At 39.4% G+C, this 18,814-nt stretch overlaps 1 protein-coding gene across 8 annotated transcripts in view; it reads right to left on the minus strand.

The window, feature by feature from the left end:
* The window catches only part of PPARG (peroxisome proliferator activated receptor gamma), a 130,356-nt gene that overhangs the window by 14,782 nt on the left and 96,760 nt on the right, over positions 1-18,814 (minus strand). For all 8 annotated transcript variants that reach the window (XM_070238428.1, XM_070238429.1, XM_001492430.5 and 5 more), the window contains 2 exons: positions 11,540-11,739; positions 1,491-1,941 (listed from right to left, as the gene is read on the minus strand). In XM_070238428.1, the coding sequence (XP_070094529.1) occupies positions 1,491-1,941; positions 11,540-11,739 (651 nt within the window). The remainder of the gene's footprint in view (positions 1-1,490; positions 1,942-11,539; positions 11,740-18,814) is intronic.

Consider the following 18,814-nt stretch of genomic DNA (forward strand, 5'->3'; position numbering starts at 1 on the left):
ATTAATCACAGATCCCAGAGGCTCAAGGGGTAATTTGTTTAAGAAGTAGATTTGGTCAAGATATTAAAACATGTTGGAGAGTATATTTTTGTTATATTAAACATAACACCAAAAAGAACATTTTTAAATGATTTCCAAGTTGACACTGGACTTGGGGCTCCACAGTTCACCTGTGCTATATGGTTATCTATCTGTACCCTCATCCTGTAAGGGCAGTATTGGTACCGACTCTGGAGCCAGACTGCCTGAGTTCACCATCCTGGCTCCATCTTTTGCTGCCTGGGTAAGCCTGAGCAAGTGATGGAGCCTTTCAGTGCTTTGGTTTTCTCATTTGCAAAACAGGACTTACGTCACTGAGTTGTGAGAAGTACATGAATGTGTATGAAGTGCTCAGAACACTGCCTGGCACACGGTAAGCACTTAATACGTATTTGCTATAATTATTATTACTAATACACTATGCACCTGGTTTCAGAAGCATTCCTCTCTCAAGTATTTGGACAAGAAAGGACTGCAGAGTGGATTGTGCTCTTTATAATAACCCGCACATTTACACACAGCTTATATCTATAGGACCACTATCCTGCCACACATCAGTTTTCACAAACAGGGAATATTCTCAAGAAGACACATAAAAAGCTCATCTGAAGTCCATTTCAGTAATGAAAACTCATCACTTCAAAACAATTTTTATGGCGAGAGTTGAGAGTAAAACTTTCTTCTACTCAATTTGGAAACATGTGAGAGGCCAGCGAAAGTAGCATTTAGCATAAAACCTCGCTTTTGGAGTTGGTTAGTTAGATCACATACTTGCAAGACCAAAAATACAATGAATTGTTAAGTAACTCAGTTTATTTCTCTGCTGTGTGTTCTCTGGTTCAGATTGCATTCATAATCACAGCCAACCACCTCACAAAGGTACTTAAGGGAAGTGGTCAGAGGAATCTACATGACAGAGTACACTAAGGTCAGTAGACTTGATTCCTGATTCCTGGTATGAGGAAAGCAATTCAAAGTAATCTCTTACTGATGGCAGGGCGGGAGCAAAATTTGACCAAAAACACTTAGTCATGCTTTCTCTATGCCAAGTGAGCATTGTCTCAAGCAAAGTTATACATCTCAATTACTTAAATGAAATAAAGATTCGATTGGCCTTCTGGAAAGGAAGGGGAAAACACAAGGAAGGAAAAGGAGAAGAATGCATTTGTCTTCCATGTTTCGATTTCACTGGAAAAAAATATTATGAGAATAAAAGAAAAGAACCTGGGTTACCCACAGCCTTCAAACAGCAAACCTATAATGTTCTTTCTTGGTATTTTACATGTAGTGACGCTCTCATGGCATTATGCCACTGGCATTTCCTGCATGAAAAGTTCAGTAAGTTCAGAAAGAAAAGGAACACAGACTAACACTAAGGAAAGCAGAAATTCTTTCAGTCAGCCCACCACCATCCCACCCTCCTTCATGCAAGATCAAAAGATGATTCTTACCTCCACTGAGAATAATGACAGCTATAAATATTGCCAAGTCGCTGTCATCTAATTCCAGTGCATTGAACTTCACAGCAAACTCAAACTTGGGCTCCATAAAGTCACCAAAAGGCTTTCTCAGGCTCTTTAGAAACTCCCTTGTCATGAATCCTTGGCCCTCTGATATGAGAACCCCATCTTTATTCATCAAGGAGGCCAGCATGGTGTAAATGATCTCATGGACGCCATATTTTAGGAGAGTCACTTGGTCGTTCAAGTCAAGGTTTACAAAGCCAGGAATACTTTTGGCATACTCTGTGATCTCTTGCACAGCTTCCACTGAGCGAAACTGACACCCCTGAAAGATGCGGATGGCCACCTCTTTGCTCTGCTCTTGCAGGGGGGTGATGTGTTTGAACTTGATTTTATCTTCTCCCATCATTAAGGAATTCATGTCATAGATAACAAATGGCTGCAAATAAACAAGGGGAAAAGTGGCTGAATTGGAGATTTCTAACTCACAGTCAACATTATCCCAGTTTCTTTACATACATTTGCTTTGCTAACTAAAATCTTTAAAGTCGAAAACACGTATAAATAATGAGAAAATACTCTTATTTCCTGATTATTCCTCCTAATTGTCTTCTGGGACCAAACATATTTCATCAATTTTGGTGTTCTTTCCCTTCAACTCAATACTGCAACACCTTACCTACGACTGGCCAATAGTTCCAATTTCTGCTGTTGGAAGAGTCTTTGCTGTTGATTTTTAAAATGATACAAAATCTATTGTTTATCTTGGCTTTCAATGGAATATGTTCCTAACCTTCTTTTGATAAAAAATCATTTCAGCAACTCAGGGTTGAACAGACCCACTTGAGCATAAAGTAATCTTGCAGTTTTAGATTAAATCTACCTAGATCTCAAATGAAACACAGTGTGCAAGTAAAAAATACTTAACTATAAAAAAATGAGTCTGAAAGTAGACTAGAAATATTGAGCCAAGAAAACGTCTAATTCTTTTTTTGATGCTCTGGAAGCAATCTGTTTCAGAAAGAGCAGACGTATAAGGCCTGTGAGTAAGCGCTGCAAAAGGTGGCAAAATTTTTAAAAAAAGGGTTTTGAACTTATTTTTTAAAATATCTGTCCTTAAGGGTGAAATAATCAATAAAACATGGGCATCAGTTACTCAGGCTTGCAATAGGTTGATTTTGAAAGCAAGTTGTGTTAGACATGAAACGATCTGTCTCTTTCATTTTCAAGAATAAGCAAAGGTTATTCTTTATATCTATAGAACTAACCAAAGGTTTGTGGTCATTGTGAAATTCTCAAGGCTACTCTGATTGAGAAGGGGCAGCACTTTACACACAGTGGATATACTGAACTATAGAAGGAGTTAAAACTCCCAGTCCTATTCAAATAAGTGTATACTTGGAAGCACTGGAATAAGATTGAGGGTATCTGGGTTCTAGCTTTGTTTCTGTGGTTAACTGTGTGACTTTAGGAAAGCCATTTATCTTTTTTAGGCCTCAGATGTCTCAATTGAGGGGAGTGGATTAAATTGGAGGCTTCCATTTCTTCTCTTGATATTTTAGTTGCATTTCTCCGAAGCAGTATGTGTGTGTGCTGTGTATGTTTGTGTATGTATGGTGTACATGTGGACATGTGTGAGCGTGCATGCATACATGCATGTACACTGAACATGAAGTCTCTGATATATTAAAAATAAAGTTTCTTTTGAGCATAGCTGCTGAGAATTCTCTCCCGATTGGCAAGAGGAAGTGGGTGCGATGAGTGGCAGCAGTAGCCAGCTTCAAGACCCACTGGTTTGGAGATTCTAACTATTAATAGAGATAGACTATGACTCTGTGATTTTCACCAAACTATTAAACTGCGATTTCACCAAACAGACTATAAATCTGTTCTACACTGAAGGAAATGACACTAACACTAAGGACTCTTAGATCCTGAGCAGATTTCCAAACTTGCATATTATTTCAACACTATTCATTGGAGTTATTCTAGAAATTCTCACTTTTTTTTTTTTTACCAAAAAAATCACTTCAATTGTATTGTTTAGCAAAACCCAAAGGAAAACAGATGTAAGGACCCAAGAATAAGTCTGCCTGGTGGCTCTAACTAATTCGTCAAGTAAATCAGAAGCGAACAGTGCTTATCGTATTTTTGGACAGTCTACTTGATTTTTTTTTCCTACTTCAGGACTGATATTATTAACAGGAGAGAAATGGACTTTTTGTCCCTGCTTCAGGATTGATATTATTAATAGGAGAGAAAAAGGGCAGAGTGGATAGTCATTCACATCAGTTAAAATATGCTGAGTGTCCCCAGAATGTCTGATTCTAATCATGAGAAAAATTTACCTTTATAGAGCCTAAAGAAAATGTGGTTTCTGTCCTCTAAGAATTTTGTAGTGTTTTATAATTTATGTTCATGAAATACTGGCTTTGGTTACTGCCATGAGAATCGAATGGTATGGCTACCTAAAAAGTTCACCCATCCATGCATGAGTACAAACAAGGTGAACATAAAATCACCACCTCTCCCCATGCGGAAAGACTGTGCCCAGAGCTGCCCACTTCAACTCCTGGATAAGCTTCTGCTCAACCCTTCGGCTTTTTGGCACAGAATGTATGCATAAAATTCTGCACCTCCATGTAAGCAATTTATCTGGAACTATGCCCTGATAAATCACCCTGTGCCTCTTCCCCTCGACTTCCCCTGTCCCCTCATATAAAGCCCCAGGTTCCTGTTTTTGAAACTCTGTGATAGTTGAACATAGGGCACAAAATCCTGCTAATTTTCTCTCCCAATTTAACAACAATGTGACTTTAACCCCTTGGCAATCGATGTTGGTCAGGATTTCCTGGCAGTAAACACTCAAGGACAGAGAGAGGAATCAGCAGCCCCCACCATCATGCCAAACCATTCTAGTTTTTTTGTTTTTTTAAAAAAATCCCTTCAGCATTCTGAAAAAGTGGTGACCTGGCAGAGAATTCTGGGTATTGACATGTAAATGAACACTAAGTGGGGTTTTTTTTTTTGTCTTTCCTAGTCATTTCTGATTTTGCTGTTTTCATTGCATTTTTGAAGTGTGCATAAATGCTTCATGCAGTTCTGTCAAACTGCAAGCGAGAGCACCAGACATGGTCTGCCTGGAGAGCTGCCCATTTCACACGGGCACCTCCTTACCCTGAAACATAGGGAAAAGATAGTGGCCGCTTGCTTTACAGAGAGCTGACCTCTTTAAACCACAGGTAGAATTCGGTCTGCGGAATTTATCTGGAATCATTAATCTAATAGTATACTTCTGGTAAAACATCCCACATAAAATGTACCTCGCTTCCATGTTTCTGTATTTCCTACAAAGCAATGGAAACCTTACATGTTCTATTAGCTTGTATAGTATCATCTGATGATCCGTCATTACAGGAAAAACTGTATCATCTTCACATTTGGTCTTAATGATTTTACACTTCTAGTTTGGCGCTCACATGGTATTTATCTTCAGATACTACACCAAATGGCTGGATAAGCATCCCCCCTTAACAGAAAAGAGAGCTTACTACATCGAGGACATTATCAGGATGGATCCAGGATTTGTGGGGCCTGAAATGTACACAACTGTTGGGGCTTTCTTTAAGAAAAATAATATAAATTATGAGAACAAAATTGCTTGGGGCATTGGAAGGGGCTCTGCTCAAGGAGTACGAGTACTTTTCACACATTGGACCGAGCAGAAACAGGTGAGAATGGAATGAAGAAAACTGCACTTGAACACAGTGTTTTTCCAGGGGAGCAGAACGGTTTCTGTAAGGAGAAATTATTTTTCTTTGGAGAAATACATCAAATGTAATTTATTTTGATATATTCTAATTTTCAAAAATGGCTCCACATATCAAATCTAGGATGGGATTAAGAGTGCTGTTTTAAACAGATAATTAAATGTAGTTTTAGATCTATTGCATGTCTCCTATGTCTAATACAAAGATGATGGGAGAAGCTCGCTTAATGATGAAAAAAAGTAGAGTACTAAAAGTTTACTTTTCTGAATGGAGAAATAGAACAATAGTGTTCCTCAGTAATCCAATAACACCCACATTTCAATATCAGAGTCATGAAAGGGTTATACATGAATGCTCGAACTTTTGAGCTCCTTTTGAATAATAAAATAGCAAGCTAAAGGAGAGAAATGAGAGAGTTGGCTAATAAAGCACAGATTATTCTGGCGATTTCTCCAATTTGGGAGACTGAAATTCGTATAGTAGACAACTCTACCCTCACAGACGATCACTCGCTAATCTTGCTGGAGTGAAAACTGGCCTGGAAAAAATGTGTGTCTCATCTCACGAGGCTCTCCTGATAATCTCAGTGTTCTTGACAGGTTAGAACAAAGGCTCAAGGAAGAAGGCTGAATTTTTAGGGCCTATTTTCTTCATTCTGTTTCCTTCTTTTGACACTCCTGACTGTCTCCCTTTCAGACACCATGGTTCTCCTGGATTAGTTATCATGGGTGAATGTTAATCCAAATCACATTGGTTGGGTTTCCTCAATTTCTTTCTGGTTTCTGCTCCCACTGTTCCTGTTTTCCTCTTGTTGAGAACCACAGAACTAAAGGGTCTTCAGAAATAACCCATATCACCATTCTCTGACCAGGTATGAATAAGCTGAAACCGAGAGACTTCCCAAAGGCAAACGGCCATTTATAGCAAAACCCTGAACTAGAACTCGATCTCCTGACTCCTGGCTGAGTTCCTTTCTCTTTCTATTGCTCTGTACATGATTTCCCCACTTTTTCCTTTTTTAAGAGAATGACTAATCTGGGAGGAACTGGGGCTCTGAAACCGAGGCTCTGACATGCTGGGAACTTGGAGGCAGTGCCTTTCGAACTATTAATTCCTAGAGGTGCTAGTTAAGTGCTGCATGTGACAGAGGTTAAGTCTGAAAGTCTCTCAAATATAATTCTGTTTTCCTGCATGGTTTAGGGATTTAAGACAAATAAAAACTTAATAGGAAGAATTACGCACAGTCTAATGAACTAGCACATAACCAAAGCTCTTAAATAACCATCTACTGAAAGCCAAAACATTACTCAGCTGGCAAGCAAGGGCACTGGTCAACGGAGTCCAACCATTAAAAAAGAAAAAAATCTAAGTGCTGTTCTTCTTAACTGTACAGAATATTATCTTTTTTATTTGTTGTCTGAAAGAACACTATTGGTTCAGATCTGTTATGTCTTTAGCTATTCCTGACAGTCCTAGCAATAAAGGAATTTATTTTATTAATATTAATACACGAATTAATGATCCCAGGAGCCAAACTTTTTCAGCAGCCATTCAAACAAATCAGCACTCCTGTGCTGCTCTTTATTTCTATTGGGGCTCCTGAGCCTCTCTTCTCTGAGGGTTTGTCTGGTATCTTTCTTCTCAGGGGAGCAAATTCCAGCTCACTCAGGCTTTTCCACGGATAAAGGGGAAAGAGATCGCACTTTGTTTAGCTGTCAGTGTAGGATCTAAAAGGACAGATATCTTTCCAATAGTTTGAGTTACTAGGTTTGATGGCCATTATACATTTTAGAAGGCAAAAATTTAAATGGGTACAGAACTGTTTTCACAAAACTTTACATTTCCATGTTGGTTTTATTATTCAGTAGTTTCATATTTCATACATTATTTAGAGAAAACATTTTTATGATGGCACCAGTGTGCTCTTAAAATTATAAAAATAGTGACTCCACATGTACCCATAAAAAACAATGTGATGCTCTGGGACCCAAAGTCCAAAAGAGAACAAAAAAATAGTTTTGTTCCTTATTTGCAGATAGAGTGCAGCCAGGGCCTCACCATCTCTCAGATACAGTGTGAAAAGTTGGCAGGCAAACCAAGGGTTTTTCTATTTATTGTTTTATGACAAACCATGGCACTGAAAATGGTTTTGAAAACCACTCTCTGTTTATTTTCATCAACAAACATGGGATCATGTGACAATGATACACCCAGTGTGATTGTCACATCAGGGTAACAGTCAAATACTGGGAACTTCCAAAGTCCATTCAGTTCTCAAATTGCCTTCATGAAACACAGCACCCTAGTTTTAGCACATTCATGGTTTTCAAAGTTCAGCAGGATCTTTTAAAAAGGGGGCCTGGGCTGGAACAAGCATTGAAAGGGAAATAGACTGCGGGGAGAGTCAGTTCCATTCCTACTTGAGGCAGCTAAAAGGCCTATTGCTCCTAAAATTTCTTCTCCGGTGATCCACACCCAGTGATTCCATACCCCATCTTTCCCCAGCCCTGAGCCTAAAATTTCCAAGCATCATCCTTCTAGGCAAGGCAGTGAAAAGTAGGGAGCATCAGATCCTAAAGATATGGTGTTAAAGTTAAAAAAATAGGAAGGAAGCAGAAGCATTTATCTGTTCATTTATCTGTTTTGAAAGGTGCAGGTGGCACCAGGCAATAAGATATAGGAGAAGGAAGCTTAGTTGGGAAGGAAAAAGCCCTGAGTGGCCTGGAGGTAAATGCTGGTGCTGGGCCTGAGAGGAAAGATTAGCAGGCGTTCTATAAATGAGACACAATAGGCAATGGTTAAAGTGAGCAGTAAGATAAATTTAAAGAATGGCCTCTTAAATAGTCATTTCTTTTTCCAAAGGTTCTGCCTAACTGGTCATCCACTGTGCTGAGGAGCCTCCCCCAGGCTTGGCATTACCACTGCTGAGGACGTCTCTTCAAGCAGGGTATATAATGAGACCCAAATCGCTCTACTGCACCAGCTCTAGCCACTTTTTCACATCCCCCACCCTCTCAAGAGTCCACACTTCTGCAAAACTTATCCTATCAATGCAAATCTTAACTTTCCTAAGTCCTGGCCAAGTGATAACATAACACCCCTGAGAAAGATGCTATCAAATGAATAACATGACCATGTGAGATAAAGAACAAATCTCTAGTCTCACTGGAAATCACATTTTGGATTTTTTTCTCCCTCTCCCATCTTCCTCTCTGAACTCTTTCTTTCCACTAATGCTTAATTTGATTTTGCAAGATAAGGAGAAAAGAGAGAGCCAAACAATTCTATTCAGTTTTGTGTAATCAGGGAATGGATTATTTTAATTTGGCGCAGTCTCTCTTTCCTTTCCAGACCTTAACAAGAGGCAATTCTGCCTGTATCCAGATCATTAATGATGTCCAGTTTGGTGAGCAAATATTGGGCTAGTGAGAGGCCCCCTGCTGAAAGTCCAGGATTTCAAAGGGCACAGGCAACAGTTTTTAATCCAATTAAGCAAATACATTCTGAATAACCATTATGGGCAAAGCACAGTCCTAGTTACTATAGGGGAAAAAATGACAAACATTTGGCCTCTGAACTTGAGAAGCCTATAATCAAGCATTTTGCAGCTCTTTCCCTTAAAATTGTTTATTATCTATTTAACTGATAAGGAACCTACAATTATCTCCCTTTTAACTCAAAGATTTAGAGCCAAAGAGTCAATTGGTGTGAGATTTTAAAGTGATTTACAACGTTTTGGGCTCTGTGCTCTTTGCTAACACACAGAAGAGTATGTTGGCCATGGGTAGTGTGAATTTAAATTCTTGACTACTGGGGAAATCTTTTTTTCTAAATGCCTTCCTCCTATCTTCCAGGTACTATTAAGTTGATGGGATTTCCAGCACGGATGGCAGGTCTGGACTGGGAGATAAAGAGAAAGTGAGAAAGCAGTTACTGGAAACCAAATGGCTGGAGGCACAACTGTGGAATGAACAGTTTGCTGTAGGCTCTTTCCCCTGCACGGCTCCTGGCCCAGTGTTGGGCCCCCCAGCCTCCAACTCCCTCTCCCATAGTGGCTCTCAGCCACCTGTTGCAATCTGCTTTAACTTGCTAACCTTCTTTAGCCATGTCACTCGAGTTTTCCTTTTATTTCTCTACCTTTAAATGAACACGGTTTATTTCCCATAGTCACATCAGCTACGTAGACGTGTACATTGGCTTTTGCTTTTCTATCCTCTGATTTTTTCACTTCATGAATACAAACAGCTTTACTATGACCTGCAGTCTGCACAGGGAATGTGGAAGACAGTAGGACTAGTCTAGGACGATAGTCACTATACTTCAGGAAGAACAAAACAGCACAAGAAAAATTTCCTGACTGTGAAAATATTGGGATAGCAGAACAAGGTGGAAAATTCCTGCCCTTCTAAAAATTGATAAAAACAGATTATAACTCAGAGTCTTTTCCCATGGTGAAACTTTCCTCGTGTATATGTCAACCTGGCTCATTGGCAGCCAATGGGAAAGACTCACTTCCAGGAGGGACCACCGTGCTCAGAATGCACTGAACAGAAGTCAGAGGGCCTGCATTGTAGTCTTGGGTCCTCCTCATGCTAACTGTGTGACCTCAGGGGAAAATGTTTAACTGCTCTGGACTTTGGTTCCCTCGTCTTTAAAAAAAGCGTAAAAATAGGAGCCGTAAGATGGTCATGTGTCTTGAACATAATAAACGTGTAACACTTTTTGAAATTGTAAACAACTGGATGCAGGAATAATACTGTTAAAGTACCAATGACCTCTCTTGCAGTCAGAAAACTCATTGTCCTTCTTGGCACTTGGCTCCTTATAAAGCAATATCCCACAGGAGTTTTCTCTTTCCATAAGCTGATTCTACTCTATGGTTTAGCTAAGAGGAAAAAAATCACATCTTGATGGGCTGGCCCAGTGGTGTAGTGGTTAAGTTCACGCACTCCACTTTGGTGGCCTGGGGTTTGCAGGTTTGGATCCCAGTTGTGGACTTACGCATTGCTCATCAAGCCACACTGTGGCAGCATCCCACATACAAAATAGAGGAAGACTGACACAGATGTTAGCTCAGCGACAATCCTCCTCAAGAAACAAGAGGAAGATTGGCAACAGCTCAGGGCCAATCTTCCTCACCAAAAAAAAAAACCCCCAAAAAACCCCATCTTGAGATAGTCATCAAAATACATTAAAGGATAGTGAAATTTTCCCAAAAATATAACTGAGTGGGGGAAAAATTACACATATCTGTCAAGCAACTGCATGCCTCTCCCGGAGGTGTTCATTTGAAAATAAACGATAGCATAAAAGGGCTTTCAAGGGCTGGGACGTGTCTTCTGAACGTGCTCTGTGGCTCTCACTACCTTAGGAACCTGCCGCAGACATTACAATCAAAGCCAGATCCTGCCTGCAAAAACTGAGGCACAGGGATATGGTCTGCGTCACACTGTAAGCTGATGGCAGAAACGGGACTAGAATTCAGGTGTAGTTGCGCTTTGCTTTAACATGATCCCATATTGCTTTCTCAACTTCCTATCTGGGAAGAGCTCTGCTCCTTGGAAAACTTGACTCAATGACAATCATCATCCATTCTGGGTTTTCTAAACTGTGGTAAGCAGTGAGCCCTCCAATGTCTGAGAATTCCCTGGAGTGGCCCAGGCAGGTCAGAGCTCGCAGAAGATAAAATTCATGCATGTAATGAACGAGTCGAGCTTCCAGTTACCCAGGAATAATCAATAGAGTGCTACCAGGAAGGAAAGCTAATGTGACGTCTGGAATGTATGTTTATGTCCCGTGTGGAACTTTGTAAGAGGTAACTCTAGTAATTCTCCTGAAAGGTGAAATAATGGGACTGAACCCCTTTCCAAGCCGAGGTCAGGCCCTTCCCAGAGAAAGGCAGAGCCGCTTGAATGGATGTAGTTGTGGCCAGTTATTTTGATGCCAAGAAAACAGATGGACCCTGAAAGAGGGTGGGGGGCTCAGGAGGGCTTGAATTCATTTGTTTTATGTGAAGATGACCTGTACATTTTTATACTACTATCAAAGATTTTACTAAAACTTGAAGGACTTTTTCCCTTTTCAAAATAATGTTTACTTGTCCTATCTGAAAACATTTTTCCTATTTTCAGACTCAGCCTGCAATACGTAACAGCCAAGAGCTGAACAGCACCCTGCGTGTGAGTGTAACATGGTAAATCATTTACTCAAAGGAAAAGCAACAACAAACCCAGCCACCCCAAACGAAGACAGCAGAAGAGGACTAACTGATTTGTCTGTTGTCTTTCCTGTCAAAATTGCCCTCGCCTTCGCTTTGGTCAGTGGGAAGGACTTGATGTATGAGTCATACAGATGTTTCGCCAGGGCCCGGAGATCAGCAGACTCTGGGTTCAGCTGGTCGATATCACTGGAGATCTCTGCCAACAGCTTCTCCTTCTCAGCCTGCGGCATCCGCCCAAACCTGATGGCTACAGAGGGAGACAAATGACAGGATGTGTCATTGAATTACTGCTGCTGCAAATGCACACTGTTGTCCCCCAGCCCTAGTGCCCACATGGTTAAAAGCCCTTCCTCCCCTCCACCAATCTCAAGTTCTGGTTTCTATCTATAACCTTGCTCATGTTTTTACGTCACAGCAATAGCACAGGCTATCAGTAAAAATTAAATTATTCCCTTCAATTAAAAAAAGTAATGCATGATCTTGCCAGGAAGGTGAAAGAAACTAAGAGTTCAGCAAAGAAAGGCAACTATATTTACTTACACATGAAAGAATTGGAGCCAGCTCCTACTCATTCCTCAAGACCCAATTCAAATGTCACCTCCTTTGTGAGTCTTTCTCTAACTTCTTCAAGCAGAGTTTATTATTCCTCCCCCTGTGCTCCAACAGCCCTTAGTGCGTACTTCAACGAGAGCAATTTCACATTGTACTTTATTTATTTTACATGTCTATTTACCCCACTATAGAACAATATCCTGAAGGCCAGGAACAATGTCTTATTCATCTTTGTATCCCCAGCACTTGACATAAGGTCAGGCACTAAAAGGATCAACGTGTTTCACAAATTAAAGGAAAGAAGTCTGCAGAATTCAAAGATGTACAGACAAAGGTTTTATTCTCAGAGAGTCTGGAGGATCTGTTTTGTCCCTGTTATAAAGAAATATAGATGGTGCTGTCTTTCAAGTTATTATGCCAGAGACTGCTTTTATATTTAGGGGAGAGAAGCCATAATTATCCCCCTGGCTCTCCAGGATTACCACTTAATGATGTTTGTCAAAAAGATAATTTCCTCAACATTTGGTTTCCTGTAGGGTGAGGAAATGTGAAAGAAGAAAACTAAAGAAAGAAAAGCAAAGAGGATCATTTAAGAGAGGTTAGTAAGACCTCGGTGGGGGAAAAAAATCATCTCTTTGTAACTCTTTCAACTCAAATATGTTTTTCTTTCTCTCTAACAATACTATCTGCAAATTATTATTATATATATATTTTTTACCAGTTATCACACCTTGTTCCAAGTGCTTACACAGAGTTTTATTTAAAACTTTTGTAAAAAAATTTTTAAAGCAAAATGTAATTGACATCTAACACTATTAGTTGCAGGTGTACAACATAACGATTTGGTATTTGTACATATTGTGAAATGATCACCACAGTAAGTCTAGCTAACATCCATCACCATACATAGTTACAAAATTTTTTTTCTTGTGATTAGAACTTTTAAGATTTACTTTCTTCTTAGAAACTTTCAAACACACAATACATTATTATTAACTATAGTCATGATGCCATACATTATATTTCCAGAACTTATTTATTTTATAACTGAAAGTTTATACCTTTCGATTACCCATTTTGCCCACCTCTCACCCCCCGCCTCTGGCAACCACCAATTCTCTGTATCTATGAATTCGTTTTTTCTTTTTAATTTAGATTCCACATAGAGGTGAGATCATACGGTATTTGTCTTTCTCTGACTTATTTCACTTAGCATAATGCCCTCAAGGTCCATCCATGTTGTTGCAAATAGCAGGATTTCCTTCTTTTTTATGGCTGAATAATATTCCATTGAATATAGATACCATATTTTCTCTATCCATTTATCCATTAACAGACACTTACGCTGTTTCCATGTCTTGGCTGTTGTAAATAATGCTGTAATGAACATGGGACACAGATATCTTTTTGAGTTATTGTTTTTGTTTTCTTCTGATACACACTCAGAAGTGGAATTGCTAGATCATATGCAAAATATTATTTTGAATAGTGCTACTTTGGGGCCACACTTTAGACTCTCTGCATTTTCCCCTAATAAGGACATTTGGCTGTCATATCCAATATTTCTCCCTGCATAGCTCTATTATTATACTTCCCACTTGATATCACAGTGCTGTGTCTTTATGACAGTCTCCTTCACTAGACTATAACTCCTTGAGGGCAGAGGCTGTCATAGTCATTTACATCTCTAGCACTTAGTGGCACTCAGTCATTGGTTGTGGAATACAAAAATGAATAAATGGATAGTTCCTTGCTACATGTTATTATTCGAACCCTGGCATTTTTACCATAAGACATAAAAGCACATGAACACAGTTCCATCTGAGTAATCAGTGAATTTTTATTTTGGATTTGCTACAGAAGAGACTGCTCTGTACCCTTGAGTCTCAAATTCATAGCTTGATTTCAGTTGACCCTAAATAAGCTTTATCATTGACTAATACAACTTTATCTTGGAGGGACCTCCTTAGGGACCTCTGAGTTAGAGGGGAAGAGAATCTTACCTCTCAGTTAGGATTCCTTTAAATTAAATAAGCCTATATCCATTTGGTAAATATATCCTCTCCACATGACCCCTCCAGATTGCCATTTTTTTGGTCAAAAATCTGGTCTCTCTACTCACTTTTCCCCATTTTCTTTCTTTTTAGTTCCACAGGGATGGGCAATGAATGGTTGCTGACATTTGTATCTCAGTCCCCCTGCCCTCTTCCCTGAGATGTGTTTAGGTCCCTCAGGATATGATCTCATTGTTCATGGTGTTCTCTTTCATAGCAGTGATCACAATAATTATCTATAATGTTTTCTTTTCCCCCTGCTATATAATCCCCGCGAAGGCAGGAATCTTGCTCATTACTGCATTCTCAGCACTTAGTATAATGTCTGGCACATGTTAAGTCCTTGTATAATATATTTTGAAATAAAACGAAAAAAAAAAAAAACCCAGATAGCAAATTCCTTCAAAATCCTTCTCTGTGAAGCCATTCCAATCATTTGCTCCCTTGTACTGTGTTTATTCCTTATTCATCAGTAGTTCTCAGTTGAGGAGTAGGGAGTAGACGGGCGGCATGGCATATTAGAGTCTCTTGATAACTTTCTAAAATTATGTATGTTTCATACAAAGTTTTGATATGCCATTCCTACACCCAATGAAGAATGTATCAAAAACTAGGGGTTTAAGGGGGCAGCCCTGTGGCCAAATGGTTGTTTGTGTGTTCCACTTTGGCGGCCCAGGGTTCACTGGTTCAGATCCTGGGTTTGGACCTACATACCACTCATCAAGCCATGCTGTGGTGGCATCCCACATAGAAGAATAAGAATGACTTACAACTAGGATATACAACTATGTACTGGGGCTTTGGGGAGAAAAAAAAAAAAGAGGAAGATTGGCAACAGATGTTAGCTCAGGGCCAATCTTCCTCACCAAAAAGCATACCTTAAAAAAAAAACAAAAAACAAACCTTGGGGTTTTGGACAGTTTAGAAAAAGCTTCCTAAATGATGGGTTCCTGTTGTATGCATGTACTAGTTCACGTATAAACTAGTACTATACTACTGTATTAGTTTATGTTGGTTATTCTACTAGAATATAAACTACACAAGTACCAGGTTCTCTCGTCTTTGCTCCTGGGTGCAACAAAATACACATAGTAGGTATACGATACATATTTGATGAATTAAACTCCAAAATATCAAGTTTAAAAACAGAAAATGAGACAGTATGTACACTGGGAAGTTTGGGAAAGTGATCATGAGAGAAAGAATTATGTTGTACTAAAAGTAGAAGAAATTCTCGTGTAAGATTTGGAGAAAATCAGAGCAATAGAGATGGCTGCAATCGCCAACAATCTGCTGCTCTCTGACCTTAGTTAACAGAGCACACAATCCTGTCTCTTTACTCAGTGAAGAATTTTTGGAAGTCTATTGTGTGCTGGACATTGTTCTAGGCTCTGGTTACATTTTCACAGGTAACAAACTCTAAATATATACACAAAAGGTTACATGCCTAGGAAAGTGCTTTTTTCTTAAGAGGTAATCAAAAAAACTAATTTGAAGTAAACAAACAGCCAAAGACAGCCACTTATTACATTCGCTAGTTCTGCTTTTCCATAACACAACAAAAATAACTTTAAAAAGTCATCTTAGAATTAGGAGATACTAACGCAAAAGCCTTCTGCTACAATCTAACTAAAAGGAGAATTTTTATAAGTTGAAGTTCCCCCAAAAGGCTAAATCTTATGAACAAATTTTCTGTATCATTAAATGCTCATGCTGCAAATTAGTTTCAATTAACTATCAGTGCAAGTAATTATACAGGTTATGTTAGCATTTTTATACCAGAGGTTCAAAAAAAGGGAGGAAAAACAGGTCCCATTTGGTGGGACTACATTTGCATAAAACATATGGAAATCTGAATTGTAGAGGAAATACAATTTATTTGTATGCCTTTTTTTAAGGGAGAAATAGCCGATTTTATTTCGTTGCTTTTGAGTCCCATGTAGTAATACCTCCCTACCTCATGAGAGGTGACAAGATAAGGCACAGAAAGGGTTTAGCACAGTGCCTGGCCCACAGTAATGCTTAATAAACGCAGCTTTTATTACTTGTGGACAAAGTGGTCCAGGGCAGCCACAACTGTTGTGGGCTACGGACCAGGACGGTAGCCACGGCACACTGACCTAGATTCTTTCCCACAGATAAAGAACAAACCCTGAAAACCTACTCTCTCTGTCTGTCTATCTCTATCTCTAGCTCTCTGTCTTTAACTTGTTTAGGGAATAGTGTTTTTTAGCGAAGTAATTCTTGAACCTCAGTTTCCACCTACTGAGTGGAGAATCTGAGAACCAAGAAGAGGGAGGAATTCTCCCTTTGGATTGCTGTTTTTGATAAGACTGAAGTTCGAGATTAGAAATAAGATAGGAAAGTTCTAGATTGGGGACCAGAAATATAAGGGCTGAGTGTGCCCATGTACAAGTATATTCTTCCACATCCTCTACCACTGGCTAGGACAGAGGGAAAATGCTCCATGTATCGCTATGAGTCACTGAGCGAGAACTTTTGGCCTCAGGAAGGCAGTGAAATTACCACTGCACTTGAAGTAATCAGGAAGTCTACTTTCTAGTTCCAGCTCAGTGAAAAAGCTGGATAAGTGGCTTAATTTCTCTGGTCTTCAATTGCTTTATCTACAGAATGAGGGGCTTGGAAAAGAAGATCTCTAAAGGTTCCTTCCTTTAGCTCTAAATTTAGCTCTGAAATCCTACAAATCTCGATGACACATAGTACTGGGGAACACGCTACGCTCTCACTTTTTTTAAGCAATATTTATCTAGTCTTTGAGGCCCCGGGAAAAAGACATATTCTATCTGTTCTATAGATCTAGCACCTGTCACATAAAGCAGCTTCCAGAATAATGGCATTCAGTGTCATATTCGGGGTAATTATTCACCTACAGAGAAGTCACATATCTTGGTTTAAAAAAATTGTCATTATCAGACTCAGTATGCGGCCTTCAGGAGGAAAAGGTTTGGTAGGGACTCACTACTTTCTGGTGAAAGTATATTAGCACACCTTTATGTAATACACTTTTACTGAACTGAATTAGCCCACTAAGAGCATATGACAGATTCAGCTTTGTGCATTTAGTACTGATTTACTGAACACACAAACTCCAAGCACACGAGATATTTAGACATCCTGCTCTTTGGATCTGGGTAGAGCACTAAGAAACAATTAATGTTTCCTAATGACAATTAATGACATGCTTTTAAAACTTATTGCAGGAGCATTAAAGACAAATGCTACTTAATTACAAAGATTAATTAAGGCAGATTTTCAAAATAATAAATCAGTAGAAAACAGAAGAATGAATTAAATTGAGTCATTAAAAATATTTTTGTCAGGGCCAGCCCAGGGGCACAGTGGTTATGTTCGAGTGCTCCACTTCAGCAGCCCCAGGGTTTGCTGGTTCAGATCCCGGGTGTGGAGATGGCACTGCTTGTTAAGCCATGCTGTGGCAGGCATCCCACATATAAAGTAGAGGAAGATGGGCATGGATGTTAGCTCAGGGCCAGTCTTCCTCAGCAAAGGGAGGAAGATTGGCGGAGGATTTTGGCTCAGGGCTAATCTTCCTCAAAAAATAAATGAATAAAATAAAATAAAAATTTTTGTCTTTCAACAGCTATGAGGTGAATTTGCAATCATATCAGGCTTTTGACAATTAGTAAGGCTGGGTGTCATAGTCAATTTTTCCGCTTTTAACGTGTTTATTTTACAAAAACCATAGCATGTAAACAAGACTTATATAACACTACTGCTTTTCATACGGCTGTTGCCAATAAGTGATACTTTTCAACTCTCTTTCTTGAGAAAAAAAGTGTGTGCATTTTGAGGTTTTGTAGAATTTGGTAATCTAATAACTATAATTTTCTAGCTCCTCTAAAGTAAAACACAGAGCAGCCTTAACACAAATATTAAGTTATTTTTATGTAAGGGTAACATTTTTCAGACTATGTGTGGAGGACATTTAAACATCTGTCTAGGTTTCTTTTCAAAGCAGAGATGCAAAACACCACGGGCTCGCCTTCTGACTCAACCTCTGAATCCCTGAAGCCTCATCTGACATCATTTCATTCATTCATTGAACACCTGTTGGATGTAAGACACTGTGCTAGACAGACTGCACTGGGGGACACAAGGATCAAAGGACGTCTCTAGTAGGGGAGATCCTCATTATACACAGACTATTCTCTCTCTCACAGACTTCTCTTTGCTAGCTCCTTCCTTTCCACCCAAGTAGATGTTTAAGGTTCTGACCCTCATCTTACCTCCCCTTCATGCTATCTTTCCTCTGCTGCTGAAGTTATTGAACAAGTAGTCTTCCCTCTCTGTGTTTGTCACTTACTGTTTACTTCCCAACCCACTGCAACCTAGCTTCCGCCTCATTTAACTTCACCAAAACTCTGCTCTTAAAAGGCCCTGATGCTTTTCTCACGGCCAGATCTGGGGGCCTCTTCTAAGTTCTCATTCTACTTGAGCTTTCCAGCATTCTCCCAGCCTTGAATGCTGTTGACCTTCTCCACTCTCTCATTTTAAACATTTCTCATGCTGGTTTCTGCTTTTCTGGTTCTTCTTTCTGCCTGCGGTTTTCCAGATCTTTTTGACAGCCCCTCTTGCTTCATGTATTTTCTGTTGTTTCTGGTTTGATCTTCTTGCTAACTCACAACATGTGCTAAGGACTCCTGCCCTCTCTTTCCTGAGACCTGGATCCTTATTTTC

The sequence above is a fragment of the Equus caballus genome, chromosome 16 (genome assembly GCF_041296265.1).
Source record: "Equus caballus isolate H_3958 breed thoroughbred chromosome 16, TB-T2T, whole genome shotgun sequence".
NCBI lineage: Eukaryota > Metazoa > Chordata > Mammalia > Perissodactyla > Equidae > Equus > Equus caballus.